This window comes from Hyla sarda, chromosome 10 (genome assembly GCF_029499605.1).
Source record: "Hyla sarda isolate aHylSar1 chromosome 10, aHylSar1.hap1, whole genome shotgun sequence".
NCBI classification, from domain to species: Eukaryota; Metazoa; Chordata; class Amphibia; order Anura; family Hylidae; genus Hyla; species Hyla sarda.
In genome coordinates this window covers 78,038,293-78,062,243 of record NC_079198.1, presented here as the reverse complement: position 1 = coordinate 78,062,243, position 23,951 = coordinate 78,038,293, and the positions used below count along the sequence as shown (strand labels likewise).

At 45.5% G+C, this 23,951-nt stretch overlaps 1 protein-coding gene across 5 annotated transcripts in view; it reads right to left on the bottom strand.

Moving 5' to 3' along the window:
* The window catches only part of CADM1 (cell adhesion molecule 1), a 279,815-nt gene extending 256,231 nt beyond the window's left edge, over positions 1-23,584 (bottom strand). For 3 of the 5 annotated variants that reach the window (XM_056543696.1, XM_056543697.1, XM_056543699.1), the window contains exon 1: positions 23,386-23,584. In XM_056543696.1, coding sequence (XP_056399671.1) covers positions 23,386-23,461 — 76 coding nt within the window. In that variant the 5' untranslated portion in view covers positions 23,462-23,584. The remainder of the gene's footprint in view (positions 1-23,385) is intronic. The other 2 variants (XM_056543698.1, XM_056543700.1) reach the window with 1 other exon arrangement.
* Between the last annotated feature and the right edge of the window lie 367 nt (positions 23,585-23,951).

The following is a 23,951-nucleotide window of genomic DNA, read 5'->3' as shown; positions in this document are numbered from 1 at the left end:
TTTACTATGGGGATTTGCTCCTATTCTGTACAGTTCCTGACATGGACAGAGGTGTCAGCAGAGAGCACTGTGGTCAGACTTAAAGAAATTCAAAAAGAAAATAACTTCCTGTGGAGTATAAAGCAGCTGATAAGTACTGGAAGGAATAAGATTTTTAAATAGATGTAATTTACAAATCCACTTTCTGGCACCAGTTGATATAAAAAAAAAATTGTTTTCCACCAGAGTACCCCTTTAATGGTCAGTTCACTATGAGGAATTCCAGCGAGAAAAATTTCCAAGCTGAATTACCTCCATGGATTTGCGCCATGTCCCTTTGACAAATGGTACTTCTCATTAAAAATTACAAAATGTTTAATGTATGAACTAAGCAGCACAATTCCTATTGGGAGTAATGAAAGGTGTCTGCAAGCGGAATCTGCAAGAAATTTCCTTATGGAAATTCCATGCAGAATTTCCGTAGTGTGGGGACTGAGGGATTGGGGCCCCTGCACAATATGGAAATACAGTAAGGAATCATCGTCTTTAGTTCCGGCAGTGGATCCCCGGAATGCGGGTAAATATTGCATGGAGTTCGCCATGGAAATTAACCCCTGAAATTCAAAGTCCCATTGACAATGGGCTTTTCTAAGCAACATTCTAACAAAAGAACAAGCAAAATCATTCTTTTGGTGGAATCCAGATCTGCTACGGAACTTTCATAGTGTGCACTGTGCAGCAGACTCCCATTGAGATCAGAAAGACCACTAGGGGTCCCCATACCATCAAGAACATAAGCCTGTCCGGCTGCAGAAACTTATTTGTACCAGCTGAAGCACAGGCATGGACAAAGGGGGAGATTCATCAAAACCTGTGCAGAGGAAAAAGTTGACCAGTTGCCCACAGCAACCAATCAGATTGCTTTTTTCCTTTTTCGAAAAGGTCTCTGAAAAAAAAAAAGCAAACTAATTGGTTGCTATGGGGGCAACTGGTCAACTTTTCCTCAGCATGAAGGCTTTGATGAATCTCCTGCCCCCCCCCCCCCCCCCTGTCCAGGAAGCAATGGTGGGACTAGCACGCCTCAGTGTCCTGTCTATCGGACTCCTGTCTAATACATAAAGAAGGGGGTTACAGAGCAGCCTGCTATGATTGAATGAAGAGACCCAGCACAGCACAGAAGACTCAGGGAGGAAGTGAATGCATGGTGGAGGGCGGGCTTAGTGCTTGTCTTAGACATGTCCCTTCCTGAGCAGGGGATGTTAGAATCAGTGAGCAGCATAACAGAGGGATTTGTGACCCAAATACAGAAGCTAGACACATAAAAAAAAAAAAAAAAATTATATATATATATATATATATAATAATAATAATAATAATAATAATAATAAAAAGGCATGGTAAAGAATCTACATGACCTAGTGAATGACATTCAGAAGCATAATTTTTTGTTTTCTGTGATAAGATAGGTACTCTTAAAAAGGGGTTCTCTAGTGGAAAACAATTTATTTATTTATTTAAAATCAACTGAAGCCGGAAAGTCTAACAGATTTGTAAAAGACTTCTATTTTAAAATCTTAACCCTTCCAGTACATATTAGCTGCTGTATGCTCAAGAGGAAGCACTTTTCTTTTTGAATTTCTTTTCTGTCTGACCACAGTGCTCTCTGCTGACACCTCTGTCCATGTCAGGAACTGTCCAGAGCAGAACTTCCTTTGGAGCGTACAGCAGCTGATAAGTACTGGGAGGGTTAAGATTTTAAAATAGAAGTAATTCACAAATCTGTTTAAACTTTCTTGCACCAGTTGATTAAAAAAAATATATATATATATATATATATATATAATAGTTTTGCACCGGAGTACCCCTTTAAAGACTAAACATTCAAATTTAGCTCTCTTCCAACCACCCCTCTATACTTGCATGCTCAGCTCAGACAAGCGTACAGCTCAGCTAAGTCGCTGCCAGACACGTCAATTAAAAGACCTAAAACCAAACTACTGTGGAGCCCATCCGGTCATCCCCATAGAAAGAGACAGATGCTACTTCTATGCTAAGAGCTTATGAAAACCTATTAGGGGCAACTCGAAAAGTGACCCAAAAATAAATAAATAAATAAATAAATAAATAATACTGCTGCCCAGCCTAGCTGCGGTTTTTGCCACTGACTTCAATATAAGGTAGTGGAATAATAATGCAGAATGAGAACACATGCGGAGGAGCAGCCATCATCCCGCAGCTTCTCACACAGCACCGTGCTGCAGTGCTCACATCCAGAGGATGCACACCGCCAATCCCTGGCGCCTGCAGTCCCATGTAATCTTCTGACACGTGTGTGTGTGTGTGTGTGTGGCCACAGCGGGGATGCAATCCACTTCGGATCTGGCTCTCTGCTTGGCAAACCCCTGGGTGCACGCAGGGTTATTTTTATTTGTGCACTGCCTGATTTAGCATGTTACAAAAAGAATGGCGTTCATTTTATTGGCAATTCGAAGTGACAAATGAGGCGTGAAATATCATCAGGACAGAGCTCAAAAAAAAATAAAAAATGAAATACTCAATTTAAAGCAACGTTGCATAGACTCCCTCCCTCGCCATCACGGCTCCTCGCGTCTCTTCCTTCTCAATCCTTTCCATTTGGGAAGCACATGAGAAAATAAATAAATAAATAAAAGAAGAAAAATAGCAAATACCACTTTACTGCCATCTATGTATCTCGAGAAGGGTCATAAATCCCTGTATGCCGCGGATGAACTTTCTAAATGAATATTACAGAGCTAGACAACAAAGTATGGATACAAATGGGTATATAGAGTATAGAGGTCAAGGGATAGAGTATAAATGGGCAACGCATAGCATCATCTTAAAGGAGTAAAAAAAAAAAAAAATCATATCAATTGGCTCGAAAATGTTAAACAGATTTGTAAATTACTTCTATTGAAAAATGTTAATCCTTAAAGTACTTATCCGCTGCTGTATGCTCCAGGTTACGTTGAGTTGTCTAGTTGTCTGTCTGACCACACTGCTCTCTGCTGACATCTCTGTCCATGTCAGAAACTGTCCGGAGCAAAAGAGGTTTACTATGGGGATTTGCTGCTCCTCCTCTGGACAGAGGTATCAGCAGAGAGCAATGTGGTCAGACAAAAAAAATTAACAACTCAACTTCCTCTGTACTATACAGCAGCTGATAGGTACTGGAAGGGTTAAGATTTTTAAACAGAGGAAATTTGCAGAAATTTGCAAATTTGTTTAACTTTCTGGAGCCAGTTTATAAGAAAATAAATAAATAAATTCCACCGGAATACTCCTTTAAGCCTGAGTTTCCCCAACCAAAGTGACTCCAGCTGTTGCAAAACTACAACTTCCAGCATGCCCGGACAGCCTTCGGCTGTCCGGGCATGCTGGGAGTTGTAGTTTTGCAACAGCTGTAGACACTTTGGTTGGGAAACACAGTCTTATGCAACGAGCCAGTCTTACCATCCAACGATAAGGTCGCCGACATCGACCTGGAAGGGGTTAACAAAAAAAAAAAAAAAAAAACTCAGTAAATGTCACTTGTTACATGCAGGATGGATCATTCATTAGAAAAAGGGGGGACAATTCCTCCACCCGTCAGCAAAGACCTCATTCACTTAGTGCATGTACAACCCAGCCATGAATAGGCGCATTGTTAGGACAGAAAAAGGCAGCTCCAGCACTCCTGCTCCTGGCCCCCGCGTCCTCCAACAACCCCCTTATTTGTCAACTAAAAGTTCCCTCAAAGACGCTTTTGTTCCCTCCCATATAAACCCCAAAACGGATCCAATTCCCTTTGTTCCGTGCAGTATCGGGGGGTGGTAGCGGCAGATACAGTATGTCTTAGGTCAGCGAGGTCAGCGATCTCGTGTCAGTGACCGCCGCGGAGGAGCGTGAAGTCTTGGCGATATAGCCGGCGTACAAGGTAAGAGGCACCTGAGGAGTCCTCACGAAAACTACTCACTCATATGCCAGGATCTAACATATAGGGCTCAAAAGGAAAAATCTGCAGTAGGGATGTACGATTTGTGGAAAATGTTAAATCTGCGACTGCGATTATGGAAGTAAATATTGCGATTGCTACATAATAAACAAATAGTACAGTCCCCCAATTCCATATTCAATTTCCCTATTTCATTTCTATCCCTCAATTTCCCATTCCCTCCATTTCACGTCTATGCCCTATGTCATGTCCATCCCACATTTTACACCCCACCCCCCCCATTTAATTTCTATCCCCCAATTTCACTTTCTCCTCCCGCCATGTCATGACCATCCTACATTTTACATCCCCCCCATCCCCATTTCACATGCTCCCATTTCACGTCACATCCTCCCCCCCTTGTCTTGTCCACAGTGCTCTCTGCTGACACCTGATGCCCGTATCAGGAACTGTCCAGAGCAGGAGAAAATCATCATAGCAAACCTATGCTGCTCTGGACAGTTCCTGACACGGACAGAGGTGTCAGCAGAGAGCACTGTGGACAAAAAAAAAAAAATTCAAAAATCTAAGAATTTCCTCTGTTGCATACAGCTGCTAATAAGTACTGGAAGGATAAAGATTTTTTAATAGAAGTAACTTACTAGTCTATTTACCTTTCTGGCACCAGTTCATTTAAAAAATTAAAAAATAAAAGTTTTCTACGGGAGTACCCCTTTAAGCACGTCAGCAACAGATGAACTTGGTGAAGGTCACCCATTTGTAATGAGATGTCAAGTTGTTCAAAAGACAATACTGGCAAAAACCAGTCACTATCCCGGTAAAGCCCATCCTCTGCCCATTTATCACTTTATAAAAAGATGTCTTCTGGATAACAGGAAAGAGCAGAGACCGAGGGAACCAGACTTAAAGGGGTATTCCAGTTGAAAACTTTTTTTTATTTTTTAAACCAACTGGTGCCAGAAAGTTAAACAGATTTGTAAATTACTTCTATTAAAAAATCTTAAACCTTTTAGTACTTTTTAGGGGTTATAAACTACAGAAGAAATGCTTTTCCTTTTTGATTTCTTCTCTGTCATGACCACAGTGCTCTCTGCTGACATCTCTGTCCATTTTTGGAACTGTCCAGAGCAGGAGAAAATCCCCATAACAAACATATGCTGCTCTGGACAGTTCCTAAAATGGACAGCAGAGGTCAGCAGAGAGCACTGTGGTCGTGACATCAGAGAAATCCAAAAAGAAAACTATTTCCTCTGTAGTATACAGCCCCTAAAAAGTACTGGAAGGATTAACATTTTTTAATAGAAGTGATTTCCAAATCTGTTTAACTTTCTGGCACCAGTTGATTTAAAAAAAAAAATCCCAGTGTTTCCCAGTGTATCCCAGTGTTTCCCAACCAGAGTGCCTCGAGCTGTTGCAAAACTACAACTGCAACAGCTGGAGGCACCCTGGTTGGGAAACACTGCTCTATACACATGCTGATTCAATGGGCCTGCAGGATCCGAGCCCAGAACAGCACTCCTCAATGGATTCCTAAAGGGATTTACAGATTGTCAGAATGTCCCTCAACAATAAACTGATCACAAAATTGGGACCCCCCAACTATCAGCTATAATCTTTAGTGAAACCTGCCAGAAAGTGTTTAGTTTCCTTGCAGCGCCTCCACAAGGCACGTGATGCATTACACTAGCACCCATCCACATCATAGGGTCGTCAGGGTAATGCAGCACAGGACGGGTCCTCTAAACGCCCCATTCTACCAAGAAATAAGATCCTGAACTAGAGTATATCAGGGATCAACAAATCTCCGGCACCAGGTGGATATGGAGCTTAGGATTTCGTCAGCCCTTTTTCTACGCTCAAGTACAACTTCTACTATACTGACTTTGCTTTCCCTCTTTGACCATAAAGGCAGCTGCTAAGGGAACAATCTGTACAATGTCAGTCATACTATTAAAGGGGTTATCCAAGGATATCAAATCAAGTTTCTTTCAAAAACAGCACCACACTTGCCCTCAGGTCATGTGTGGTATTGCAGCTTAGTTCCATTGAAATCAATAGAGCCAAGTTGTAATAAACACAACCTAAGGAAAGGTGTGGTGCTGTTTTAGAAGAAATTAGCTCTGTTTCTCTATCCCTGATTAACCCCTTTAATACTATCACCCCTATTATACTACACCAGTGCTTCTTCTTGAAACAGCTTATTCTTGACACTGGCGGTCAGCGGGTATGAAGGCTTTTGGGGCAATATTTTAAATGGTATTAAAAAATATTGCCCCAACAACCATCATACCTTTCAAGAATAAACTGCTTCAAGGAGAAGCAGATGAAGAAGAAAAATGGAGCCACGTCAGGTGATACCATATGACATTATGTTGCGTCACTTTGCGTGATATGCGGCACTCTTGGCTCCTAACTTTGTTTGCTAGCTTTTAGATTCAAAACTATGAAAATAGATTTTATATCTATATCTTTCTTTGCAACTTTTTTGGTGGATGTTCACAATAGGATATATGCTTCACCACCCACCCCCCCCCCCCCCCCCCCCCCCGCCCACCTCTCCCCCCGCAAATCTGGGTGTAGATAATCGGCTGCACATTCCAATAGCACAACCTGAATTTTAAAGTGTTCCTGTCGTCAACAAAAACTTTTTATATAATGTAGATAATACCATTATATGAATATTTGTCATATACATTGGTTAAAAAATGTGCATATTTTTGTCCCTTCAGCTATTACATGTGTGTCTCTATGAGGAGTCCAAATACAGGAAGTGATGGTGGACAAGCAGGGCTCTGTGCACTAAGAAAAGGCAGGACAGTGTGCACTGAGGCTCTAGAACATGATCCCGGCTCATACATAAGGATGATTGACAAGCCAGGAGCCTGCACAGAGTCCTGCTTGTCCTGCCCTCACTTCCTGTATTTGGACTCCTCATAGAGACACACAGACAATAGCTGCAGGGACAGCATTTTTTCACCCCCAAAAATATACACAATTTTTAACCAATGTATATTACAAATATACTATAATGGCATTATCTACATTATATAAAACGTTTTTGTAGACGACAGGTACACTTTAAGAAATCTCATTCACAGCAAAAAGATAAGAGTAAAGTTCACAGGAAAATTGACCTGCAGTGTGACTTCATGTTGCAGACTGTTGCAGATTTGAAGACAATGGTGAAGCCAAAATCTGCATCGAATCCACGACTATATATCTTGTTGGAGAATTTCTGCAAACTATGAATACACAGTAAAATTCACATGATTTTGCATGGATTTCATTGCAGCAATCTATAGTATTTCCCTATGGACACATAATATCGCTGGACACATAATATCGCTGGACACATAATAATATCGCTGGACACATAAGATCTAAAGACCTGACATCCATAGAAGGAGACAAACAACATTACTCTTCCTGAAATTCTAGGATGAGTTTTATAACACTGTAACCGATTGAAGGAGATACAGTAAACTCTTTAGGAAGCACTTGCTTATTTCTTCAAAGGAAGGTGAAGCCTACAGTAACTTCAGGTGGAAAGTTTGGCCTGAATCTACAGTCCCTTAGAAAAGGTGGGGACCATTATTTATTTCAAAGGCTTTGTGCCTAACCCAGTCATTAGATGCCTGCAGCTTTTATGTAGACATCGAGTTCTCATGAGCCCCACCCCGGGCCAATATTTCAGGAGTAATTTCCAGAACACCTCTGTGAGCTCAGATCTCCCACACGGAAGGTAGACTACAGCTGTATTATCAAGGCCTTCTATGGCTACATTATTTAGCACAGTTGTAAACACAGTATTGCAGGTTTAACCTAGGTCCACTAGATTTCTACACTAGAAAAGAGACGTTCATACTACTAAGTAAAATAATGTACAATACTGTGCAAAAGTTTAAAGGTGTACTCCACCCCTAGACATCTTATCCCTGCGATCTCAGCTGTGGCACCCCAGACATCCGGCCGTCACACCCTTCCCATGGACTTGCATTGAGGGGGCATCGCCGCGACGTCACGAGCCTCTGGCGCTGCACCCGATGCTCTAAACTAACTCTGGATGCAGCAGGGAGATTGCGGGGGTCCCCAGCAGCTGGACCCCCATGATAAGACATCTTATCCCCCATCCATTGGATAGGGGATAAGATGTCTAGGGGCAGAGTACCCCTTTAAGGCAGGTGTGGAAACTGTTGAATAATAAGACATCAGCGAGGCGTCTCAATGGTTCCAAAATTTTCCTCTGCAGCAGGACAGCGATCCCCAAACATGCAGCCAATGTTATTAAGATCTAACTTCAGAGTAAGGGCATGGGCATGTTCACACTACGGAATTCCCTGCGGAATTCCGCTGTGTGAACTTAACAGTGTGAATGGGACTCCGCGAGACCCGTTCACACTGCGGAATTTCAGCGGTGGACAATTCGCTGAAATTATTCCGCACAGAGAATGAACATGTTCATTCTTTGCGCGGAAGTCCGCGAGCACTGCATAGCCGTCAATGGTGACGGTTCAGTGCCGCGCGGTCCTACCACCGCCGCCGGCTGCCAGGCTTAATCTCCGCTCGCTGAATTCAGCGAGCGGAGATTCTGTTCACACACTGTAGTGTGAACATACCCTAAGGCCGGGTTCACATCAGTGTTGAGCCCCATTCGTTGAGTCCCTTCAAATTATGGCGGATGACAATTAAGTGCAGAAAAAAAAAAACACAGTGTGTGCGACATAGATATGAACAAGGCCTAAAGAAGAATAAAGAGTCCTGGAAGTGATGATGTGGACCACACCGTGCCGTGATCTCAACATCATCAGGGATTTGAGCCTCTATCCATAAAAGATCTGTGGCTATTTCTCCAACATGGCAGGGACAACCTCCCTGCTGAGTTCCTTCCAAAGGGATGAGCAATTATACCTATGAAGAGCTGATGCTATTTTGAAGCTAGAGAACGGTCACACAAAATACTGATTTAATTATATTACTCTTACATTTCTCTCTGTTGATTTACTTTGCATTCTAAAGGAATTGTCCAGGATTAGAAAAAAGATATTAGCTCCGATTTCTTTTCCTGGATAACCCACGCCTGCCTAAATCTTTTACACAGTACTGTAAACATGAGTGATGTTCATAATCAATAGCTTAAAAGTAGTAACACTAAGGATCCAACAAAAACATAAACTGATGTCTACATGGGCATCTCATGGACATTAATCCTCTCATATTGTGACCAGCTGCTTCCACATTGGGCCATTATTTATGGAAACTGCAAACAAATTCAATAATAACATCCCAGTTTTTACAGTTTGAAACTAAATAATGAAAAAGTAGGAACCCCGCTGCTAGATATCTGTGTATGGACACTGAGATTAATAGGATTTATGAGTCAGAGATGAAAGGTTCAGTCTGATTACTATATGCCAGGCACTGGTGGATGTGCCAGTCCACAAGCCTCCATTGCCACGTTGCTCTGGCCTGAATTTGCTCATTTGTTTAGCAATAATCTAGTCCTGATAAACTATTATATAAAATGGATAAAAAAGCCTGTCTGAGCCCGTCTCTAGTAACAGAGCGACCAGGAGAGGGACACAGGAAGTGGGGGCGGGGCTTAGCTATTGCTATGTGCCAGAGAGAGGGGAAAAAGTCTGGGCTGTGTACTTACAATGTGTGTGCCTGAAAAATAAAATCAGGGCTTTCCTCTAATTTTTGACCAAAAATAAACTTTGGGGCTGTGGCTTGCGCAAATACCAGTGTTTCTACAGCTGCATGTACACAGTGCTGCCTCCTGATGTAATCTACCCCTCTCCCTTTAGTGTGCAGGCTTGCCATCATCCTTTTTTTTTTTTTACAAACCTAGTGAATCTATAACCCCTTCTACCTCCACATGTCTACTATAGTAGTGCAAATGTAATGTAAATCATGTTTATCCTCCTTAAAGGGATACTCCCACCCTAGAAATCTTATCCCCTCTCCAAAGAATAGGGGATAACATGTCTGACCGCGGGGGTCCCGTCGCTGGGGACCCCCACAATGTTGCATGCAGCACCCACCTGTTTATTGTGTGGAAGCGCTGGAGGGTCTCAGTCGCAACTAGGGAACGGAAGTCTGTGACGTCAGGAATCCACCCCCGTGTGACGTCACGCCCTGTCCCCTCAATGCAAGTCTATGGGAGGGGGCGTGATGGCCATCACGCCCCCTCCCATAGACTTGCATTGAGGGGACGGGGCGTGAAGTCACACGGGGGCGGAGTCCTGATGTCACAGACTTCTGTCCCCGTGTGGGTGCCGCATGCAGGTGGGTGCCGCATGCAACATTGCGGGGGTCCCCAGCGACGGGACCCCCTCGGTCAGACATCTTATCCCCTATCCTTTGGATAGGGGATAAGATGTCTAGGGTGGGAGTACCCCTTTAAGAACAGTGCCAGCCTGTTCAGTAACTTTTACCCACTTACTTACATCACTATGTCATGGTATAGCAGAGAAGAGTAGGTGCTGTGCTGTGATTGGCCAGCTGCGAGAAAGGAAGTACCTATATGAGTACTGCTGCTCTGGTCCTGTCCACTGAGATGAAGAAATAATAGCTGTAAACCAGAGGCAGGGAGAACGCTAAAATGACCTTGTCATCACTATGAAGGGTTAATCTAATGAAACCGTGCAGGTTTTTAAAAATCTTTTGAAAGTACAGGTAAACTCTTAAAGATCTGTCTGCTGCCATTAGGACAGGAAGCAGTTCCTACATCAGATTACTTGTAGTGTCTGCTGTAAAGACTACAGACTGAAATTCAACAGCGCGAGGTCTGTGCCGACACACTGAGCCAGAATGGAATGTTTGGAGATTTCGACTATGAAGCGCGAAAAAGTGCTCCTCTGTGGGACATGATAAAACAGTGAGAAATAATAACCACCTGAACACAGGCTTTGCCTGAGGAAGTCATCAATGGGACTTCAAACACATTGGGCAATAAAAAGTTTTACTACAGCTTTAGAAGGTGACTGTTATTACCGCACTACCTATATGTATCTCCAGCCACGGCGTAAAGCGCTCTTCATTCCCGAGCGCACACCCGAGGGCCCACTATTCTGTGACTGCGGACCATGCCGACTTCTGGTTGCTGTACAATTTACAGTCATGTACCTTTAAGGTTTAAAAAATAAATAAATAAAAAACCATGGACATGGATACAGACCATGGCATGACGAATTTGCCGCAAGCCACTCGGCACATAGACAAAGTTCTCTTTGTCTTTGTGTTTTTTTCCTGCATAATCTTGAATATGGTTTTGGCTGATGCAAAAAAAAAGAAAAGAAAGAAAAATGTCTAAAAAGAATAATAAGTCTTTGTCAAGCCACATCCTCAGTTTTACGGTATGTTCACACGGTAGTGTCCGCCCGGAAAACATTCTGCGCATTAGAAAGTCCATAGACGGCAATGCATTTCCGAGCGAAAGCTTAAAAAAAATAAAAAAAATAAAAAGTCAGGAATATATAGTCAAGTCTATTCTCTTTTGTGGACGCCGGAATCAGGATTTCTACAACAGAATCATCTGCTGTGGAAATTCCACCGTGACCAAATATGTGTATCATGGTATTTTTGTAAAATATGGCGGTTCCACGGTATATAACGGTATTTCTTTCAGGCTTCTTACATGACAGTGGGCTCAGCCTATCACTGGCCGGGGCGGGACATCGCTCCGGCCGGTGATAGGCTGAACGGCTGTCCGACGTTCCAGTCCCCAGCGTGAGGCCGACGTAGGCAAGTTAAAATTTTCTTTATCTTTTGAAGCCCGGGCATAGGAATACAGCGTACAGCAGTGGTCTCAAACCTGCGGACCTCCAGCTGTTGCAAAACTACAACTCCCAGCATGCCCGGACAGCCGTTGGCTGTCCGGGCATGCTGGGAGTTGTAGTTTTGCAACATCTGGGGGTCCGCAGGTTGGAGACCACTGGCGTACAGTATAGAGTTCCAGCGCAGGCGGCCCCCAACAAAGAGGAGGGCAGTGTTTGCGGGTGACATGTGTGAGTAGTACCCCGCTGGGCTGATAATTAATTGGGGGGGAAGCAGAACAGCGCTGGCGGGTCACATGATTTGGTGGGGGGAGCAGAACAGCGCTGGCGAGTCACATGATTTGCTGGGGGAGCAGAACAGCACTGGTGGGTCACATGATTTGGGGGGGGGAGCAGAACAGCACTGGCGGGTAACATGATTTGGTGGGGGGAGCAGAACAGCGCTGGCGAGTCACATGATTTGGTGGGGGAGCAGAACAGCACTGGCGGGTAACATGATTTGGGGGGGGGGAGCAGAACAGCACTGGCGGGTAACATGATTTGGGGGGGGGAGCAGAACAGCACTGGCGGGTAACATGATTTGGGGGGGGGAGCAGAACAGCACTGGCGGGTAACATGATTTGGGGGGAGCAGAACAGCGCTGGCGGGTCACATGATTTGGTGGGGGAGCAGAACAGCACTGGTGGGTAACACGATTTGGGGGGGAGCAGAACAGCGCTGGCGGGTAACATTATTTGGTTGGGGGGGGGGAAGAGCAGAAGAGCGCTCGCGGGTCACATGATTTGGTGGGGGGAGTAGAACAGTGCTGGCGGGTCACATATGATTAGCTCCCGATGTGGGGACAGCGCTGCGCTGGGCTGATAAATTCATTCCCAAGGGGGGAGGGGCCAAACCGGTATTGTGGTATGGGAAAAAATCATATTGTGCCGCCCAAAAATTTTGGTATTCGGTATGAACCGGTATACCGCCCAGCCCTAGTGCACAGTGCAACAGAATCCCATTCAAACATACACTTGGGGTCTATTCACAGGGCAGAATTTCCGCTCATCCGCCCCAATTCTGTTTGTGTGGATTTTGTGCAGAATTGGTGAGGATTTTTTTAAACAATGTTATATAGTGGGTTAGGATAAGAGGAATGTGTAGCAATGTACAAACCTTTACGTTAAGTTAGTGTTTCCCAACCAGGGTGCCTCCAGCGGTTGTAAAACTACAACTCCCAGCATGCCCAGACCGCCAAAGGCTGTCCAGACATGCAAGGAGTGGTAGTTTTGCAACAGCTGGAGGCACGCTGGTTGGGAAACACTGAAAATATATGTCCAGTTTTCATAATATTACAGTTTTTGGCAGGCAATCTGCCCCAATGTTACTTTGCTTTGAAATACACTAAGTTATTTAGCATTTATCGCTTCTGTGCTACAGCATGGATGAGAGATCATAGCTCACTGTCACTGTTCTGCTGGCTTCAGAGCAGAAATCTACTAGAATGTAGACATATGCAAGATGGGTCAATATTTGCACAAGTTTCAATATGGCCATAGGTACGACATATGGAGTCCCGCGCTATCAGGTAAAGAGACATGAAGAACAGCTGATCAATATGAAGCTGCAGAAGTATATATAAAGGTCATAAAGTGCCCCCCCCCCTTCCTTATGGGTCAGGACAGAAAATCACTGCAGAGTGGCTATAGTCGCCTTTTTACTACTACAGCCCTAATGCAGAAGCCGCTGTAAGGGAAATGAGGGGCTATATGTTGCTGACTACAAGAATATATAAGATCCAGACCGGTTCCAGACTTATGGTCTATCCACACAGAAGAATTTCGCTTGGGAATTCTGCCTCAAATGAAAGCCTATAGTGTGAATGGGAATGCGGAATCCCATAGAAGTCTATTAGCTTTAATTTGAGGCAGAATTCCGCAAGCGGAAATTCTGCTGTGTGAATAAACCCTAAGGCTAGGTTCACACTGCAGAATTTCTGTGCAGAATTTCTGCCGGAGATCGAGCCTACGGTGCTAGGACCGAGCTGACTGCACTACTGCCCCCATAGACTGCAATGCATTTCTGGGTGGATCTTTTGGAAGATCTGCTCAGAAATGCATTGCCATCTATGGGGATGGAAATGTAGTCCGCACGATCCTAGTGCCGCAAGCTTGATCTCCGGCAGAAATTCTGCCCAGAAATTCCACAGTGTAAACCTAGCCTTAGGGCTCAATCACACTGAACATTCCACTGGCAGGATTCCGCTCGCAGCAGAGTCCCATTGTTTTGAACGGGGTTCTGCTGCTCTGTGCACACTGCAGAATCTCCACAGTCCGCCCAAAAAATGAACCTGTTTATTGTTTTGGAAGAATTGCACCAGATTGCATTGCTATCTATGTGATGGCACATGTCCGTGCGGTCCTACCACCAATGATTTTGGCGGTGCTGATGGTGACTCGTCCACATTGCAGACAATTTCACTGGCAGAATTCTACTTGCAAAGTCCTATTGTTTTTAATGGGATTCTGCTGCTCTGTACAGACTGCTAAATCGATGCACTGGAATTCCGCTGCCGGAAAGTAAGTTAGTCTTAAGAATAAACGTTCCTTTTTTGGGTTCAATTTTGTCAGATTGCATTGCTGTGTATAGACTCGGTACACGTCTGGCGCATTTTGCGGTCCTACTGCGAAAGTATACAACAGTACCTGCTGCAAGTAGAATTCTGCTGGCTGAAGGTCCGTAGTGTGGACGAGCCCTATGAAGGTGTAGCCCACCCTATGAAGGTGTAGCCCACCCTATGAAGGTGTAGCCCACCCTATGAAGGTATAGCCCACCCTATGAAGGTATAGCCCACCCTATGAAGGTATAGCCCACCCTATGAAGGTATAGTCCAGATGGGAGAAAGGGAGTGCAATGTACAGATTTCTTTGATTCTATAAGTATGGAGTTGAGGAGTGAATTTTGCTGTAGCAAACTGATCATTCCCTATTCATATGACATGTCTGACAATATTGGATTATCACCCTCATCATCACACATTAATCTCAGTTTTCAACCTTCTTCCAATCCCTTTATTAGTTAAAGCAACAATTGTCTTTGACCCTAAATGACAAATGTTGACATTACCTCATCAGCACCAAAATAATCGTGTTTTAATTTTATTTAGCCATCAAGCTTTATGTATATTGTAACTTTTCCCTGCGTGTTTATGAGATCCTATTCTTCCCTCTGGAGGAGGTCTCCTTTGCATCCATTTAGAGAATGGAGATAACTTTCCGTACACCACTCAGTACCCCCTTTGGTAGAGCAATAGTCAATGATAGTTCATTGGGATATTCACTTGTCGTAAGATTCTTTCAAAAATTGTTTTGTGTGTGGGACAGCTAGTATACGGCTGGGTTCACACTACGCAATCTCTGGGCAGAATTTCTGACGTAGATTTATCCGGCGGCACTAAGACCGCACGGACTGCATTGCTATCCCCATAGACGGCAATGCATTTCTAGGTGGATCTTTCGTGAGATCTGCTCAGAAATGCATTGACATCTATGGGGATGGCAATGCAGTCCATGCGGTCCTAGTAGAAATTCTGCCCAGAAATTCCACAGTGTGAACCCAGACTAAGGGTCTATTCACACGGCAGAATTTCCGCTTCCGGAACTCCGCCTCAAATTAAAGCCCACAGACTTCTATGGGATTCCGCACTCACACTTCTGAATTTCCGCTTGCGGAACTGCTCCTTGAATGGGAGTGCGGAATCCCATAGAAGTCTATGGGCTTTAATTTGAGGCGGAATTCCGGAAGCCTGAATAGACCCTAAGGATCAGGAAAACATTTTGCTTTACTCTATTCTTCTGATCATGCGTCCATGATGAGTATATCCAGGCTTGTACTACCTTTTTGCTCAAGTCCCACTAAAATTATCAGGACACCAGTCACTGTTAGAGATGAGCGAACTTACAGTAAATTCGATTAGTCACGAACTTCTCGGCTCGGCAGTTGATGACTTTTCCTGCATAAATTAGTTCTGGGCTGGAAAAGGTGGATACAGTCCTAAGAAAGATTCTCCTAGCACTGTATCCACCTTTTCCAGCCAACGGGAGCACCTGAAAGCTGAACTAATTTATGCAGGATAAGTCATCAACTGCCGAGCCGAGAAGTTCTTGACAAATCAAATTTACTGTAAGTTCGCTCATCTCTAGTCACTGTGTTACCCAAACAGTGGCTCTCCAGCTGTTGAAAAACTACAACCTACTACTGCTCAACTTTGCACATCTAGTGGTCCTGATAGCCGTAATTTAAAAAAAAAAATTTTTTTTTTTTTTGGGGGGGGGGGGGGGGGTTGTTAAGAAGAAAGACGAACACTGTAACTATGCTTATGTCGAGCTGAAAACGTCAATATCAGCCAATGACCGCTGAGACATGTAGTGCTGTATGATGATCTATCTAGTGCAGTGTTTCCGCACCAGGGTGCCTCCAGCTGTTGAAAAGCTACACCTCCCAGCATGCCCAGACAGCCAAAGGCTGTAGTTTTTCAACAGCTGGAGGCATCCTGGTGCGGAAACACTGATCTAGTGTAAAGATAACACCCACAAACAGCCTCCAAAAAAACGGGGTGCAAGCAGACAAATTCTAGGTGCACTGGATACCTTCCCTGAATTTGTTATAAAAGCATATTTAGCAAGAGCAACCAACGAAATACAAGTGGAAATTGGTAGCCAGTTAGACTATTCCAGAAGCCAACGAGACCTTTTTAGAGATCCATTAGTATCACGAAGCTTCTATTCACCAGAATAGAAAACCTTCAAAGTTACAGGTACAACTGGTGTCTTGGCTATTTCTGTGTACAAACAATAGTATATGTTGTTTACATAGTTTACCATCTTATTAGTAAATATTGAACTTACTGCAAGATACAAAGTATAATAAAGGTCAATATTCAGGAAAAAGTAAAACTCTGATGAAAAAAAAGAAGACAATGCCCCCGATATTAAATTTGCACGAGAACAAGGCAGCCTATGTGTCCCAACTTTTCCTGGGCCCCCAGTTGTGAATTAAATCGCAAACATACAAAAGATTGACCCCAGGAAACTGGAAATTCTGATGGTTATGAATGGGACTATAGAAGATGATGATGTCACTGCATCTGCGCTTGTTTTTAAGAACATTTGTAAAATTCTTACAGATATCTCACCAAGGATAGAGATTATAGGGTTAATTTGGCCATAAATCGCCTCGTTTCTGTTTCCGTAATGAAGGGAAGCTATTAGAGATATTATTCTATAATTACCTTTATTATAAAAGTCATGCAAATCGGAGTCAGAGGGAGTCTTCTGTGTAGGGTTTACTTTTGAAGCCGCCAATAGCATGAAAATGAGATAAGTATCCATTGCGATCTTACGCTACAGTACTCTATCATCAAGGTGTTGACCTTCCAATCCATAAAGATGGCTACAAGGTTTTTACACACTACCCTCCCCTTGTACAAGTGCAAAACTAAATATATACAAGTAATAGAAATATCAGCAACACCACAAGTAACTGTTATGCTAGACAAATAGAGACATTGTAGCCACTCTTCACAGTCTTGCAGGTTGTGTCCCCTGTGACAGCAGCACTTGCCATCTTCCCACTTGTTGCTCACAATTCCTGTTTCCACCAGCCATAGGTGAAGCCACAGCTAAGGCTGCGTTCACACGGCCGTCTAGACCCGTCCCGTTCTTCTCCTGTCAAAAATAAAAACGGACTTCTCCGTTTGGATCAGTTAATAAACAAAAACTTTTTTTTTTGTTCTGAGCATGCTCAGAAGTAAAAACGGATCAATGAACGGATTGAAAAAAAACGGATGCAAACGGATGACATTAAAGGGGTACTACCGTGCTGACAACTGATCCCCTATCTAAAGGATAGGGGATAAGTTGCCTGATCGCGGGGGGACCCTCGCGATCTCGCACGCAGCACCCCGCTCTCATCAGGCCCCGGAGCGAACATCACGGGGCCGGAGTATTGTGACGTCACAGCTCCGCCTCCATGTGACGTCATGCTCCGCCCCCTCAACGTAAATCTACGGCAGGGGGCGACACAGCTGTCTCGCCCCCTGCCATAGACTTACGTTGAGGGGGCGGAGCATGCCGTCACACAAGGGCGGAGCTGTGACATCACGATCACCGGCCCCATCATCAGACCTGGAGTGGATGTTCATTCCGGGACCTGATGAGAGCGGGGTGCTGCATGCGAGATTGCGGGGGTCCCCCCACGATCAGGCAACTTATCCCATATCCTTTAGGTAGGGGATAAGTTGTCAGCACGGTAGCACCCCTTTATAAGGTGCATCCGTTTTCCATAGACTTCAATGTTAAATTTACTATTTTTGCTTGCATTTTTTCAGCAGAAGAAAAAAATACTGCATGTGCCGTTTTTTCTGCCGTCAAAAAAACGGAAGAGAGAGAGAGAGAGAGAGAGAGAGAGAGAGAGAGAGAGAGAGAGAGAGAGTTCTTTTCCTTTTGAATATCTTTTCTGTCTGACCACAGTGCTCTCTGCTGGCACCTATGTCCATTTTAGGATCTGTCAAGAGTAGAAGCAAATCCCCATAGCAAACCTCTCCTGCCCTGGACAGTTCCTAACATGGACAGAGGTGTCAGCAGAGAGAACTGTGGTCAGACAGAAAAATTCAAAAAGAAAACAACTTCCTCTGTAGTATACAGCAGCTGAGAAGTACTGGAAGGATTAAGATTTTAAATTGAAGTAATTTACAAATCTGTTTAACTTTCTGCCAACAACTGATTTAAAATAAATAAATAAATGTTTTCCGCCAGAGTACCCCTTTAGGAAGAATGGTTAGAATCATGGTGGCTCCCAAAACTTTGCATACTTAGTGGTCCTGATAGCCGTAAATGGGGGGGGGGGGGGGGGAGGTTTTTGTTAAGAAGAAAGAGGAACACTGTAACTATGCTTATGTCGAGCTGAAAAGGTCAATACCAACCAATGACCGTTGAGACATGTAGTGCTGTATGAGGATATATCTAGTGCAGCGTTTCCCAACCAGGGTGCCTCCAGCTGTTGCAAAACTACAACTCCCAGCATGCCCAGACAGCCTTCGGCTGTGTCATAGGTAAAGTGTGGTGTTATATCTTTACAGTAGATCAGTGGTTCTGCGCCAGGGTGCCTCCAGCTGTTGCAAAACTACAGCTCCCAGCATGCCCAGACAGCCTTCGGCTGTCTGGGCATGCTGGGAGTTGTAGTTTTGCAACAGCTGGAGGCGCCCTGGTGTGGAACCACTGATCTACTGTAAAGATATAACACCACACTTTACCTATGACACTTGTATACACAACACCTCAAATCACTGCTGGTTGTGTAGTCATTTAGGGGGTGCACACACACATTTAGGGGGTGCACACAATTCTACTCCTCATTCCAGGTTCTAAGGCTACGTCTCCATGCTTCGCTGTGAGCACGCCAGCAATATTTTCTCTATCAGATGGTCCAAGAGCACAAGACGGGAGAATATTACTGCATGATGGGCGGAGAGAGATTGGATGGAGGATATTTCAGTAATGGCTAAAGGGTGGGCAAAGGCTTTGCAGGGAGTGCAGCTGTGTGATGGACATGGAGCTCCAGAGAAGTATTTGCTCTGGTTTTGTTCTCCAAATGCAAACACTGCCCTCTTGGTTCGGAGCTGTGCCAGAACAGTTGCAGCGTCAATCTCTGAAGAATCACGAACAACCCAAATGAGGAGGCATGAGAATAGTAAAAAGCCACAAAACCCAACAAGGCAGGCCAACCTGAGCCCATCTTCATGATGCATCCCCTACAAGCCATGCAACACATGAAGGGCTACCCCATCCATGTAAAGCTACACCGGATAAGAGGCAAAGCCAAGCTGGATATCTGACCAGAGGGACATGGAGAGCAGCTGGAGGGAGCCGCTCTGCAGACACTTTTACATACACATTACACAGGCATCAGGATCGAAAAAGAGGGAGTCAGACTGCGGAACACAACTGGAATGAACAGCAGGGGGGGGGGGGGGGGTTATCTCAGAAAGGCACAGATACACTAGCAAAACAACCCACATACTGGAATGAAAAGATTCCCAATGAACAATACTGGGATTTAATTCTGCACATACATTACCCTCCCCCATCCAAAAAAAGCAGCCCCCTGCTGATGCAGTCCTCCCCATTTACCCTGAGTGCCCCCAGAGACTAAAGGAAAGGGGGGGGGGGGGTTCAAGCAACAGTTGGAAATCAATCACACTTAAACCTGAAAAGTAAATATAGAGCTTTCCCCCCTGCAGACTGGTACTGGTGCGAATGTGACACCCGGAACACACCACAATGGTGCTGGGACACAGGCTACAAGTCCAGCCCAAATAACACCTTAAATTCATGGAAATATTGTACAGGATGCTTATAAAATGTATATGTATATGTCCCCCCCCCCCCCCCCCCCCATGAGGGGCTGAGCACATTCATGCGTTCTACATGGTACTACGCAGTGATTTATCCCTCTCACCATCACTACACGCTTGTAGAACACCTAAAATCTATGCACACCAATAAAGCCATACAAGGAATCAGGGTCTCCAATGTACATTAAACCAATGTTTTCATGACATCTGCCGACTAGTAAAACCCCAAACTACCCCCCCCCCCCCCCAGTGATCCATAGCCGAAGAAAAAATGGTCTACCACGTCCTACACATCTACTACTGACATGCAACAAGTGAATGCTTAGAAGACAGGGTTAAACATTGTGGGCATCACATTCCCTTCCCCTGCACCGATGCCCAGCTCTCAGCTTTTTACTCTGCCCCTTCTGCCCCCCCATCCTTCTCTCCCTTCTGTTCCCGCTTTCCCTCCCTTCTCTCTCCCCCATTCTCTTTTGTTCTTCTCCTTTCATCTTCTTTTCCTCTCATCTCCCTGATCCTTCTTCCATCTCTCTTTCATGTGAAATCTCTCTCCTCTGTCTATCCTCCTCCCATCCTCCATTTCCCTCTTACTTCCCTTTTTCTCTCATCCCCAATTGTACCCAATGCTCCACAATTCTCACATCCACCATAGTAACATCCCAGAATATTCCCTCCCCTGTACACAGTAGTCTCCTCCGTTTGTAGCACCTTTCTCCCACACTTTCCATTTATAGCCCTGACCTTCTCCACCCATCATCCATCTACAACTAGGAACCCCGGGTTGTACCCAATGCTCTGCCCCCTCCACATTACAACTGGGCACCCAAAGTCTCTTCTCCTGTACACCACCACATATCCCCCAAGTGCTATATTCTCCAATATTGTGCCATCCTGTTGCCCCTCTGCTAGGTTAACAGGTGCCCCTCTACACCCAGTATCATAGATCCTCCTGCTAGGTAAACAGGTGCCCCTACAGATCCTTCTGCTAGGTTAACAGGTGCCCCTACAGATCCTTCTGCTAGGTAAACAGGTGCCCATATAGATCCTTCTGCTAGGTTAACAGGTGCCCCTCTACCCAAAACCATGTTTACATTTTGCCTCTCTCCTCCCCCACACACCCTTTTTCCTATGCCATACTCTTCCTTTTGCCATTCTTTCCTCATACTCTCTTACTAAGCCATTCTCTATTTTTGTTCCAGTACTAAGACTACCTATACCCCCCCCCCAACACTATGGCACATTAATGCCTCTCATGTCACCACTTGCCTTCTTTCTATTACCCCATAGTTCTTGTCCCTCTCCAGAATGTCCCTCTCCCCCCTCCATTTCTGCCCCATCTCCATCCCCTCCCTATGTAATGACTTTTCCTTCATCCCTCTCTGCCTTGTAGGGTACTCACCAAAGCCCCCTCTCTAGGTTGCTGAGGCTGTCTCTAGCCCTCTATCTCATAGAGTGTCCTCTCTATCCACCAGGCTGCTGTCTCCCTCACATCCTCTCTCCATCTCCCTGTCCTCCAGGTTGCAGTCCTCTCTCTTGTAGGGTGTTCTGTCTCTCTTCCAGGTTCCTGACTCTCTCCATCATGTTGCTAAGACTCTCTACATCCCCCTGTCTCTTGCATGGTGTCCTCTCTCTCCATCAAGTAGTTCTCTCTCTCTCATGGGTTGCTGTCTCTCTCTCAGTTCTCTCCCTCTTCCAGGTTGCTGTTCTCTCCCCCTCCCTTTCTTTTCTCCTCCAGGTTGCTTTATTTCTCTCCTGCAGTTCATTCTCTCTCTAGAAGTTCTCTACCTCTCATACAATTCTCTCTATAGTAGCTATATCCCATCTCCCACATTCCTCTCTCCCTATAACAGTTCTCTCTCCTCCAGGCTGCTGTCCCTCCTCCAGTAGTTCTCTCTCCCATCTCCTGCATTCCTCTCTCTCTAGTAGTTCCCTCTCTCCTCCTGATTGAGGTCTCTCTTTCTCCAGGCTGCTGCCTCTTTCTCTAGTAGTTGTCTCCCTCTCCCCCAGGTTGCTGTCTCTTGTCTAGGTTGCTGTCTCTTCTCTAGTAGTTGTCTCTCTCCCTCTCCTCCAGGTTGCTGTCTCTTCTCTAGTAGTTGTCTCTCTCCCTCTCCTCCAGGTTGCTGTCTCTTCTCTAGTAGTTGTCTCTCTCCTCCAGGTTGCTGTCTCTTCTCTAGTAGTTGTCTCTCTCCTCCATGTTGCTGTCTCTTCTCTAGTAGTTGTCTCTCTCCTCCATGTTGCTGTCTCTTCTCTAGTAGTTGTCTCTCTCCTCCAGGTTGCTGTCTCTTCTCTAGTAGTTGTCTCTCTCCTCCAGGTTGCTGTCTCTTCTCTAGTAGTTGTCTCTCTCCTCCAGGTTGCTGTCTCTTCTCTAGTAGTTGTCTCTCTCCTCCAGGTTGCTGTCTCTTCTCTAGTAGTTGTCTCTCTCCTCCAGGTTGCTGTCTCTTCTCTAGTAGTTGTCTCTCTCCTCCAGGTTGCTGTCTCTTCTCTAGTAGTTGTCTCTCTCCTCCAGGTTGCTGTCTCTTCTCTAGTAGTTGTCTCTCTCCTCCAGGTTGCTGTCTCTTCTCTAGTAGTTGTCTCTCTCCTCCAGGTTGCTGTCTCTTTAGTAGTTGTCTCTCCTTTAGGTTGCTGTCTTTTCTCTAGTAGTTGTCTCTCTCCCTCTCCTCCAGGTTGCTGTCTCTTCCCTAGTAGCTGTCTCCCTCTCCTCCGGGTTGCAGTCTATTCTCTAGTAGCTGTCTCCCTCTCCTCCAGGCTGCTGTCTCTTCTCTAGTAGCTGTCTTCCTCTCCTCCAGGCTGCAGTCTCTTCTCTAGTAGCTGTCTCCCTCTCCTCCAGGCTGCTGTCTCTTCTCTAGTAGCTGTCTCCCTCTCCTCCAGGCTGCTGTCTCTTCTCTAGTAGCTGTCTTCCTCTCCTCCAGGCTGCAGTCTCTTCTCTAGTAGCTGTCTCCCTCTCCTCCAGGCTGCAGTCTCTCCTCTAGTTGCAGTCTCTTCTCTAGTAGCTGTCTCCCTCTCCTCCAGGCTGCAGTCTCTCCTCTAGCTGCAGTCTCTTCTCTAGTAGCTGTCTCCCTCTCCTCCGGGCTCTCTCACTCCTCTCTCCTGTCAGGTTATCCCTCTCTCCAGCTCCCCCATCTGTTCCTTCTCCCGCTCCAGGCTCACTCCCCGCACCCGTCTCCCTCCCGATGCCTGCGCTCGGAGTGCCGCTCACAGCTCTCCCATTGTCCTCCGATGTGCAGGCATTCGTGTCTCCCCCCTGGCTCCCTCCTCCTCCTCCCCTTTCTCTCGATCCCCGGTACCTTGCTGGAGTAATCCGGCTCGGAGCCCGCTGATCAGGAGAAAGAGGCTGAGAGCGGCTCCGGGCTGACTCGCCATGTTCGGCACCTGCTTCACTCTGCAGCCTCTGCTTGGCGATAATCACATGCTAATCAGATGCTAATACATTCAAAAGTGGGCCGACACAACTCGGGAAGACACGCCTCCAGTCCCCGCCTACTGACGTCGGCGAGGGCCGTGTCCGTGACGTCACTGTGCTCTGTAAACCGCTCAAACCACGTGTGTGAGAGAAAGTAGCAAGCGGAGGGAGAGGGGGCGGAGCTAGAGGGAGTGTGCAGCGAGGAGGGGCGTGGTCAGGGGAGGATGGGCTCTTAGCTCTCCCAAATCACGGCGGCTGCACGGCAGATAGTGGGAAAGGACGGGTTAACGAGGTGCACACATGAGGAGAGGGAAACATATGTGACAGAGCAGAGCCCGGGAGGAACAGCTGGGTGTGCAATGGGACCTGCATCTTGCAGTATACGACAGTGTTTCCCAACCAGTGTGCCTCCAGCTGCTGCAAAACTACAACTTCCAGCATGCCCGGACA